At 46.9% G+C, this 11,509-nt stretch overlaps 1 protein-coding gene across 4 annotated transcripts in view; it reads left to right on the forward strand.

Annotated features, from left to right (window-relative positions):
* The window catches only part of Bcl2l13 (BCL2 like 13), a 61,488-nt gene extending 53,399 nt beyond the window's left edge, over positions 1-8,089 (forward strand). For all 4 annotated transcript variants that reach the window (XM_052721461.1, XM_052721460.1, XM_052721464.1 and 1 more), the window contains one exon: positions 5,706-8,089. In XM_052721461.1, the coding sequence (XP_052577421.1) occupies positions 5,706-6,422 (717 nt within the window). In that variant the 3' untranslated portion in view covers positions 6,423-8,089. The remainder of the gene's footprint in view (positions 1-5,705) is intronic.
* The last annotated feature ends 3,420 nt before the right edge of the window (positions 8,090-11,509 follow it).

Consider the following 11,509-nt stretch of genomic DNA (forward strand, 5'->3'; position numbering starts at 1 on the left):
AAGGGGCAGCAAGAGATGAGGTCGACTTGGTGCCTCCTCAGCAGTTCCCTTCTGGCTGCCCGTCATTCCATGAGTTCTGCCACTGATGGCAGCTTTCTTGGTTGTAAAGGGCTTTTTGTAACATTCATTATTGATGAAGGTCGGAATTGTTGCTTGGTTTTACATTACCACATGCTAATGGACACATAATGAGTCTGAAAGAGTTCCCACAGGAGTGCATCTGGAGGAGCCCCTTTTGGTCAAGCAGGGTTTGGAGTTGGGAAAAGGATCCATATGAGGAATGGCACTAAGGGCAGGCATGTTTTGAAGCTAAATGATAACACTCTTTGGTCTGAGGTGCATGCAGCTCTAGCTCTATGAGGTCCTAGGTTCCATACTCATCACAGCTAAAAAATTCTATCTTTAGTACTGCAAAAAGTTATCACTTCAGATTTTCAGGAACTTAGTTGTCCCTCTTCTTTAGGCTCAACCTAATTATAAGCAAACTGGTTATTTGAATACCTGCATAGCAGTCTTGTTTAAGAAGAAAAGAGGAACTCTTTACAATTATCGTAAATGCTGGTGAGGTTATACAGCATTGTGAATATATTAGAATACACTGAACTGTATACTTAAAATGATGAATTTTATGTTATATGAATTTATAAGCCAATATGAATCTGAATTCTTAAAAAGGAATTAGCTGGGCTGTGGTGGCGCACGCCTTTAATCCCAGCACTCGGGAGGCAGAGGCAGGCGGATCTCTGTGAGTTCGAGGCCAGCCTGGACTACCAAGTGAGTTCCAGGAAAGGTGCAAAGCTACACAGAGAAACCCTGTCTCGAAAAACCAAAAAAAAAAAAAGGAATTAAAAGCTAATGAGATGGCTCAGCGGAGAACAGTGTTTGCTGTCAAGCTTGATGACTTGAGTTTGATCTGACTGTGCCATGTGAAGGCTCATTTGTGCACACGTGCAAGCACGTGGATGCACACACGTATACACACTGTAATAAGACTTTTCTTTCGGTTTTTTGAGACAGAGTTTCTCTGTGTAGCTTTGGTGCCTGTCCTGGATCTCAATCTGTAGACCAGGCTGACCTCGAACTCATAGAGATCTCTGCCTGCCTCTGCCTACCGAGTGCTGGGATTAAAGGTGTGTGCCACCACCGCCTGGCAAGATGTTTTTAAATGAACTAAAAACATTAAATGAATACCAGTTTAGATAGTATTTCCATATGCCTTGCCTTTGTTTGAGACGTGCGGAATTCAGACATCCCATTCACATAACTCAAATTTCCTAGCCTCTAGCGAGTGCTGTGTTGCAGGTGCAGACAGAGTATGGGGAGCTCCCGCTGAGATTTTCAGCTTCTTTTTTCTGGAACAACTTTTGGACCAGAGTCCTGGGATTTGTAATAGAAATAGTTCACTCAGAGAGGGAGAAGGTGTGCCCAGGGGCGGGCCTGAGCTGGGGACCTGTCCTCATGCGGCAGTGCACCTTCCTAATGAGCTGGTGGTGGTTGTTTCCAGACAGAGTCTCTCTATAGCCCTGACTCTCTTGGAACTTGCTATGTCGACTCACAAACTCACAAAGACCTTCCTGGCTTTGCCTCTTGGGTACTGGGATGAAAGGGGCACCACCATGCCTGGCCCTAGTGAGTCTTAATCTCTTACAGCATAAATTTCAGAGTCAGGCTGTCAATTTCTGTAAGAAAAAGCCTGGCGGGGTTGTCTGTTTGAAACTACATTATAATAATAGCTTCATTGGGGGAATAATTAACATGTTTATTTTACTTATTTTGGAGACAGGGTTTCTCGGTATAGCCCTGGCTGTCCTAGAACTTGCTCTGTACATCAGGCTGGCCTTGAACTCAGAGATCCACTTGTCTCTGTCTTCTGAGTGCTGGTATTAAAGGTGTGCTCCATCACGGCCCACCATGCCAGGCTGGGAAATAATTAACTTTTTTTTTTTTTTAAAGATGTATTTATTTATTATGTATACAGTATTCTGCCTGCATGTGTCCCTGCAGGTCAGAAGAGGGCACCAGATCTCATTACAAGTGGTTGTGTGCCACCATGTGGTTGCTGGGAATTGAACTCAGGACCTCTGGAAGAGCAGTCGGTGCTCTTAACCACTGAGCCATCTCTCCAGCCCATAATTAACATTTTTAAACAACCTTCAGTATTCAGCCTATGAACATACTATCTAGCCCTTCATTTACTTAAACAGCTTTAGTTTGCTCAATAATACTGTAGTTTTGTATAGCATATGTATGCTGTACAATATGGGCTTCTTATACATCAGACTTGACTTTTTAATAATTAAATAGGATGGACTGTATGGGGTTTTTTGTTTTTGAATCTTTTTTTTATTTACTTTTATTTCATGTGCATTGGTGTTTTACCTGCACGTATGTCTGTGTGAAGGTGTCAGATCCCCTGGAACTGGAGATACAGACAGTTGTGAGCTGCCATGTGGGTGGTGGGAATTGAACTCAGGACCTCTGGAAGAGCAGCCAGTGCCTGTAACCACTAAGCTATCTTCTCCAGCCCCTTGCTTAGTTTCCATGTCCTATACTGATCACAGTAGCTAGTAAAGGTCTTCATCTCCTTTCTTTCTGAACTGAACCAACAGCTCCCTGTTCTGAGTGTGTTCCCTTTCTCCTCACTTCTGCCTTCTCTTTCTCACTTAATACTTCTCTTCTGAATACCTCCAGCAGTTTAGATCCAAAGGAACCTTCTAAAGGTGAGGCTCATCCTCAGAAGCTTGGAGGCTTAGACGTACCTCCCCCTTTTATCATTATTGTTGTGTGTGTTTTTGAGAGGGAAATTCTCATGATGCAGCCCAGATCACATGACTTCTTTAGCCTCTTGAGTCAGAGGTCTTAGGTGTGGCATCATAACCTGCTTTCTAGAAGCTTTCTCCCTTCCAAGCCTATAGATATAGGCCCTTCCAGTGTCCCTGTATAGTATTGTGTACTGTTATAATATATAATTGTGTAGTGTATATTAATATATCATGCTAGTATATATTATATAAATACTATATAAGTATATTGTATACCTATTTATATACCATTGTAATTTTTAAAAATTTTGTGTAGATGCACATATAAGCCTCATATGTGCAGGCATGCACGTGTCACAGCATGCATGTGGGACTCAAGAACCAAGAAAGGTTCTCTCCTCCTTTGGTTAGCAGGCCTGCACACTAATGGTCCTGTCCACTCTGGCGTCTCACCACCCTCCTAATGTAAGGTCAGATTTCTGGTCTTTGTGGAGACAGGGTCTCACTATGGAACCCTGGCTGGCCTATTCACTCTGTAGACTAGGCTGTTCTCACATTCATAGAGCCTGCCTCTGCCTCCTGAGTGCTGGGATTAAAGGGGTGTGCCACCACGCCTGGCTTTATACTTAGTCTCAAAGCTGCCTTGGCTGTCATTCCCATTTTATTCATGAGGCAATTGAAGTCTGAAGGACAGGCAAGGCATCCATTTTCCAAGAGGTTCAAACTAGTTCTTTTGTACTTACAAATTTTGTTTTGAAGACTGCACATTTCTCCTCTGTTTATTCCAAATTCACAGGTATCTCCCTGTGGAGGCCGGGGCAAAGGCTAAGCTAGAAGTGGGTGGTAGAATGTCACGTCATGTGATTTGTTCATGTGTATGTCTGGTTTTCCTTTTTGGTGGGGCTGATTGAGGAGTGCCTGGTCTAATGGATCTGTGGTGTGCAAAATTTTGTTTGTTAGAAGAAAATGATTGTAGTCCATATGACTATGAACTGCAGTGGTCATAAAGTGGCCGTCAGTTCATTCGCTTATATATTCTAGTCAGACTTTCTGCTGCATTTGAGTGTTGGCTAGCTTTTTTTGTGAAATTTCCCTGGATCTCTATAACATTGCAACCGATTGGTTCTCTTCCTGTCTTTCTTACCATGTCTTTTTTTTTTCCTTTTAATTTATTATGTATACAGTGTTTTGCCTACATGACATGCTTGCAGGCCAGAAGAGGGCACCAGATCTCATTACGGATGGTTGTGAGCCACCATGTGGTTGCTGGGAATTGAACTCTGGAAGAACAGCCAGTGCTCTTAACCTCTGAGCCATCTTTCCAGCCCTCTTACCATGTCTTAATCCCTGGGTTTGCCCAGCCTTTGTGGACACAGACCTGAAAGTTTTCTTACCTCAGTCCCTAAAATAGTACCTGCTAGGCAGGTTGTGCTGAACATGGATGGAGACCCACACTGCTGGTCTTTATTGATCCCTGGAGAGAGGCATGAGCTCCTGTGTCTCTAGTGTCTCTTCATCATGGCACAGCATCCAAATAAGTTGGCTTGCTTTGCTTGTGACTGGATCTTGCTGTGTTTTCAGGCTGGCCTGAGCTTCTGGACTTAGTGATCCTGTAACTCAGTTTCTTGGAGAGCTGGTATTACACACATACGCCACTGCACCCCACTAAAGACAGTATAAGTGTTATGTCATCAATTTCAAAATTTACATTTATTTATTTATTTATTGTGTGTATGTGCATGGAGGTAAGGAATAACTTGCAAGAGTTAGTTCTCTCCTTCTACCATGTGGGCTCTGGGGATTGAACTCAGGTCATGGGGCTTTGCAGCAAGCACCTTTACTTTGCTCAGCCATGTAACTGGCCCAGAGTAAGGTTTAAAGCAGAGCTCTGGTTATACTTTTCACCTTAAGAGATTCCAGTGACTAACCATTAGCTATGGGATCAAGTCCCTATCTCTAGTCTGTCAGCCATGACTGGACTTTCTACTCCTCATGGACACAGTACAGAGTGAGCAGTTTGCCGGCCCTGCCTCCTTTTTTTTTTTTTTAATGCCGAATGCTGTTTATTGAAGGAGGGAGGAGGTCTTGAATACAAGCTTACAGCACAATGGGAGAACCCCGGAGGGCAGAAGTTCTCTACCGATGTTTTACAATCTTTCATCTAAGCTGTTAATGCCCATTATGCAGGATACATAGACAAGGAACTTCCCTTAAGCATTCAGGAGGGTGGAACCCGGGAGGGAATTGGCATAGGGAGGATATCAAGGTCAAGGTCAGCAAGCAAGGCAACAGTTATCCGAAACGGGGGCCAGGGCCCCACAGGTCCCCCTTTTACTAATAAGTGAGATTCTGACTTAGGTTGCGTGGGACGTCAGCAGGTCACCTTACCCATCATGGAGACGCCTGCCCAGGCCACACAGGCACTCTGTCTTAGGTTAATGAGCGCCCCCCAGGTATTACCCGTCTGTGAATACTCATTATTATACAGGCTCAATCATGTGTGAGCTGCAGAGTTAACTGCTGCCAAAGATCTCAAAGTCCTGCCCCTTTTATAGCTCTGTGCTTTGGCTGGATGGCATCTTCTCGATGGCCTGTGCTGCCAGAACTGCAGGATTTTTCTGCCCTCACCCTGCCTTCTCACATCCAAAGACCCGTTCTCCTCTGACTCTCACTAGCACTTGGTCCATGACAGTGGTTCTGTGCTCACTAAGTGACAGACAGACCTTGTTTGCATTTCTCTGCTGTTTTGAGTTAACTGGCTGTACATGATGCAGTGGGACTGTCAGAAATTCTTTCTTATAGCCAGGCAGTGGTGGCCCATGTCTTTAATCCCAGCACTTGGGAGGCAGAGGCAGGTGACACTCTATGAGTTCAAGTTGTTTTTCTTAAGTTGACAGTTTTTAATATTAATGAGTCTATTTGTGGATTCTCCCTCTTTTTTAGGGCACTGTCTTTAGTCTTGAGTCTGAGGAGGAAGAATACCCTGGAATCATCGCAGAAGACAGTAATGACATTTATATCCTGCCCAGTGACAACTCCGGACAAGTCAGTCCCCCAGAGTCCCCAACGGTGACAACCTCTTGGCAGTCTGAGAGCCTACCTGTCTCACTGTCTGCTAGCCAGAGTTGGCACACAGAAAGCCTCCCGGTCTCCCTTGGGCCTGAGTCCTGGCAGCAGATCGCCATGGATCCTGAAGAAGTGAAAAGCTTGGACAGCAGCGGGGCCGGGGAGAAGAGTGAGAACAACTCTTCTAACTCCGACATTGTGCACGTGGAGAAGGAGGAGGTACCAGAGGAGGCGTTCCCAGGAGCTGCCGCCGCTGCTCCCTTGCTCCCACAGATCACCACCAAGGAAGCCACAGAAGTGAGAGTCGAGAAAGGCAGCCCCACTCCATCTGTGTTTGTGGAGTTTGGCGAGGAGGAGCTGGAGGCAGCAGCCCTGAGACCTGCTGCCTTGGAGGGGGCTGAGCGGGCCGTCCAGCTGAGCACAGAGGGAGCCGGGAGCAGGAAAGAGAGCCACACTGGGGAGGCCACTGCTGCTGGGGCAGCCAAGGGTGCTGTGGGCGCTGAGGGCAAGGCGGTACTGCTGTTTGGAGGGGCCGCTGCAGTTGCCATCCTAGCAGTGGCCGTTGGAGTTGCATTGGCTCTAAGGAAGAAGTAAGGGCTTCTTCAGAGGAGAAGACAGAAGGACATACGGCTTTAGTTGTATCCACTGGAACTTAGACCACCAGCAGCTGTCTGGACCTTACAGGGCACTGGGGAATTGGGTTTTCTCTTCAGCATGGCAGTGGCTTGAAATACTGTTCCCATTGGCCTGCTTGTCATCCCAAGGGCCTTGGCTCAGCTAGATTTGGAAGGGTAAGAGTGAAGTTCCCATCTAGAACAGACCTGTCCACTTGGGCACCCTTGACCTTTCAGTAATTCTCTGTAGGAGGCCGCCTTGTGCGTTATGTAACGATCGGCAACAGCCCTGGCTTCTTTCTACCCACTAGATGCCAGTGGCACCCCACTCCCAGTGAGGGCAGCCAAAAATGTCTCCTACATTGCCAAATGTCCCCCGTGGACAAAGTTACCCCCTGTTGAGGGCCATTGCTTTAAGGGATAGGGTTCAATTAAGAGAATCTGGGGGGCGGGGCGAGAATCTGGGGGAGGATGCCGCAGCCGGGGCCAGCCAGCTGTTCATCCTGTTGCAGTTTCTCGGAACAGGTGAACTTGCTATGCTCTGCAGCTGTTTTTATTCTGGTTCCCCATTCTGTAGCGTGAGGTGCTCTCCCACATTGCACCACCTCTCAGGTACTGCAGCACAGTGCGTCTCACCCTGTACCCCTTTCATACCCAACAACCCCCCGAAGCTTCCCATGGCTCCATCTTTTAAAGATGCTGCCTTTAGGAACCTTTTAAAAGATAAATACCCAGGCCAGGTTTGGTGGCACCATCTGTAATCCCAGCATTTAGGGAGTAGAGGCAAAGAGAGTATCTCAAGTTCAAAGCTAGCCTAGTGTACATACTGAGTCTGAGACCAGCCAGGACTGCATGGTGAAACCTTGTCCCAAGAAGAGATAAATATGTTGAAGCCGTGGGGACTTAGGGTCCTCCAGTCTGATTGGCAGTACAGGTTTCAGACCGCAGTCATTGTTCTTAGAGGCAGGAAGGTGGTCTACACAACCCGTCAAGGCCTGTTTGACCTCTTCCTCGTGTAGCTAGCCACCCCAGGTGCCCATGACTTAGCAGTGAGACCTCTGATGAAATGTACTTTATCTAGAACCCTGGGTTAGTGTGTTTCCCAGTACCTGACCTTGGTCGTTGGGACATCATCAGCTTCTCTGTGGGTCCCCTACCATGTAGGAAGCAGATCAGCCTTTGACTTAGAGAACAAGTTGGATCATAACCCGTATTCAGTGTAAATCATTGAAAGAAATGATAAAACCTTATCATTTAATATTAGGTATCACTTAATGAAAAGTGGGACAGAAACTTGAATTTTAGACTGAGACTGCTGCTCAGGAGCCGATTTGTTGGTCTTCAGAGTCCAAGGAGACCCCTTGGCCTGAACGCTTGTCAACCCGATGCCAGGGTGACAGACCAGGAGGACCCCATGTACTCACTCAGTAGCTAGTGGGACTCAGCGGGACCTTCCAGCACTTGGCTGACCCCACCCCTCAAGGAGGGCTGGGGCCTGCTCCTCTCATGCCTGCGGGCCACAGTGCCACCTGCAAGGCACATGTGCTTGGTAAGAAGTCTTCTCAGATTTAACTTAGTCATGTAACATTACTTCTTAGATCCTGAAATTTATAATAAAAATACTTTTAAGTACTCTTGTCACCGAGAGCTGACGTTTTAAATGTGCTTGATTTTTTAAAAATTATTTTTTAAAGAAATTATCCCTAAAAAAGTACTTCAAAGAGTTGATCAAGAAGAGATCTGAGCATGTCTGTGTGTTCTGTCGATGTGTTGCACTGTGATGCCCTGTTGTGAGTTTGTGTCCCATGTAGGGAGTGATGGTTGTTTTAAGGGTTCTCTCTAGTGTAGCTGGAGGTGATGGGAGTAGTTTCCTCAGTTCTCACAGCTGATGTGGCTCTATAGTCTGTCTCACGGGTCACAGAGACTGGCAGGTCACCTTGATTGTTGTTGTTGTTTTTAAGATTTTTCTTCCAGTATTAACCCTTTGGAACTTTGGACTCTTTAAGGGCTAGTAGTCATGTTCAGATGGGAGTGGCTAAGAAGTCTGCTAGAGGATATTTGTATCAGGGTTCTCCAGCAAGGCAGGAACAGGAAAGATGTGATCCTGAGCTATAACTGCTTGTTGCTTTATTTTACTACCCATGAACACTAACCTAACCTGCCCAAGTATATTCTTCTGGGTGCTGGTAAGTAGCTAACCTCCCATTAGTTCTCTGCACATGGAATCTTATTCCTGGGAGGTAGGTGTGTGGTATTGCATTGCCCACTGCTTGGCAGTGAGACGGAGTGGCCCCACAAGGGTGCTGCTCTGTCTCTGCACTTCCTAGGTTTGCCATCCTTTAAACAGATACAAATAAACAGGCAGTCTCCCGATGTAGCCTAGGCTGGTCTTGAGTTTGTACTCCAGCCTCAGGACTGAGATTACAAGTATGTGTCACCACACCTGGTCTTGCTGTTACATGAAAATTAGTTCTCAAGTCCTTGTTCTTCTGGGGGCTGATAGTAGGCCGTTTGTGCCCCTGGACTAAAGATTCAGAATGCTTTCAACTTGATTAGGGAACACACAGCATCAGATCGAGGCGCCACAGCCTCCTGTTCTTTGTGAACCAGAGGAAAGAAGGCTGTACTAGTTAGTGACTGTCACCTGTGTGTGCACTTCGTGCTAGGACTGGGCTGCATACTAGTCAAGTGCTTTACCACACTAGGCAAGTGCTCCATCCCTCCTACACCTTGACCCTTGGTAGAAGTCTTAACTGCCCCACTCAGTGAATTGATGGATGCTCACTTAGCCAAAAGCCAGTATGGTTTTCCTGACAAAACCACCAGAACTAAAGAATACCAACTTAATCTTCTGAGCTGACAAATCCGAGTCCAGAGTGCCTTAGCAGGAGGGACTTGCATGATCACTGCCTTCTAGAAGAGGGTCTAGACCAGTGGTTCTCAACCTGTGGGTCAGGACCCCTTGGGGGGTGGGGCATATATCAGCTATCCTGCATATCAGGTATTTGCATTACAGTTCATAGCAGTAGTAAAATTACAGTTATGAAGTTATGTGGTTGGGGATCACCACACCACAACCCGAGGAACTGTGTTACAGGGTTGCAGCATTAGGAAGGTTGAGAACCATTGCCCTAGGTTAACACGCCCATTTGGCCTGGTTCATGTATACCTCACCCAGAGCACCCCGGCCCTCCTGCCTGTGTTCCAGCCTCTTCACAATCATTTGTCCTAGGGAGAGTGGAGTTCTCGGAGTCTGGGCCTTTGCCCACAGCTGCCACTGTGCTAAGGCCCCACCCCCCCCCACCCCCCCCCCACCCCGCCCCCGGCAGAGAACACAGCGCCTGCTCCGCCTTTTGCTCTCAAGGTGAGATGTGGACATCTGACCTTTTAAGAGCTACTTTATAGGATTTCTAGCTAAAAAAAAAAAAAGTTCTTTCTCTTATTTTAGGTCTTCATGAATTCTACATGAGCTCTCTGCTCACTAGTATGATCAGCCTTGGCCTCTGTCTCTCTCTCTCTCTGACACACACACACAATCCTTTAGCAACAGTGCAGCACTGAGAACCTCCATTTGTGAGAGGGCCGTGGTATGCCGTGTTGGTATACCTTCTAAGTGAGCTTTGTGTGGTCACTGCCCCCTCTTGTTGATATGGATTGAGCACTTACTACTTGCCAGAGGCTACAGGGCTTTCTTACCTATGGCTCCTTCAGGTCCTGGAGCTGCTCCTCGGAGCTAGACTTCCCATGTTACAAAGGGGGAACTTGCCCAGAAAGCCTGGTTAATCTGGAGGCCTAGCTTACTAGAAGCATTCTTAGTGACTTTACCTGTGTTGGCAGTCCCCATAGAGAGCTGTGCAGTTTACGGCACAGACTGGGGTAGCCTATGCTCCACTTCCTGTTTCTTCAGATGTACCAGAGGCTAGTCTAAGCACTGAATTCAGTGAGTACAGAAAACCAAGGAGTATATACTCAGTAACTCCGGATTTCGGTGGGTAGTTCATGATCTCTGGTCCTCTTCCCTGTGGTGGCCATCAGTCCAGGGTCTGATGGACTGATGGCATAAGGAGAGATATGGGACACCTAGAGGGATTTTGGATTCTTGACATTCAGACTCAGGAATGACCAGATAGTCTTCCATCTTGTTCATCTGAAAAGTGCTTCCCAGTGAAATCCTGCCACAGAATTGACTCTTGTGGTTGTACAGCCATGGAACCTTTAAATAGAGTTCCATGGAGAGGTGGAAGCTGTTGTGAAAAGATGAACACATTGTCTTTTTCACACAGCCTGTCCCAACTTGGCTCGCCATGTCCCAGGTTGCCAGTTAGGGCCCTTCCCACCTCTTGTTTACACAAGGCCCCAGCCCTCCGCTGCTTCAGTGTCGCTCAGGTCAGAATTGTCTCAGGGACACTTGCAAGGCCTCGCTCGGCCCAAGTCGGAGGAGCCAGCTCAGGGGTTCTTCTGTTTTCTCCTCTAAGAGGGTATTTTAGACACTGCTTGTGCAGGGCTGTTCTTTGTATCACAGAAGAACCTAGTTACTGGACACACTCCTTCAGCAAACACTGACAGGAAAAGCTATGAATCTATCGATGTATGTGTGTGGATGCATGCCACAGTGTGCGTGTGGGAGGCAGAGACACTCGTGAAGTCAATTGGTTGCCTCCTTTTACCATGTGTCCTGGCACTTGGTGGAAGGCAGGCACCGTTACCCGTGGAGCTATCATGCCAGCGCCACATTTTGTCATTTTGAGATGACAGGTTGGTTTGTGGAGGCCTTCACCAAGGTTAGCTACAGCTCTCCTTAGTGAGGTCTGAAAAAGTCTGTCTGGTCCCTGTGGACACAGGCCATTTGTTGGCCAGCACAGAGGGGAAGGAAAACATGTTTTCCTGGACCTGTATTTTCCCTGCTCTTGTAATCTCTCTCTTCCTTCAGATTAAAAGTGCCTCTCTCTCCTAACTCCTTGATTCAGCTCAGTTTGTTCCTGGGTCTAGTATCTTGTAGTTTCCCCTCCCCCTGAAGTACTGGAATGGCAATTAATAACATAGCAGAATCAGGCAGATACAGCTGTT

The sequence above is a fragment of the Peromyscus californicus genome, unplaced genomic scaffold (genome assembly GCF_007827085.1).
Source record: "Peromyscus californicus insignis strain IS unplaced genomic scaffold, ASM782708v3 Scaffold_6__1_contigs__length_162567912, whole genome shotgun sequence".
Classification (NCBI taxonomy): domain Eukaryota; kingdom Metazoa; phylum Chordata; class Mammalia; order Rodentia; family Cricetidae; genus Peromyscus; species Peromyscus californicus.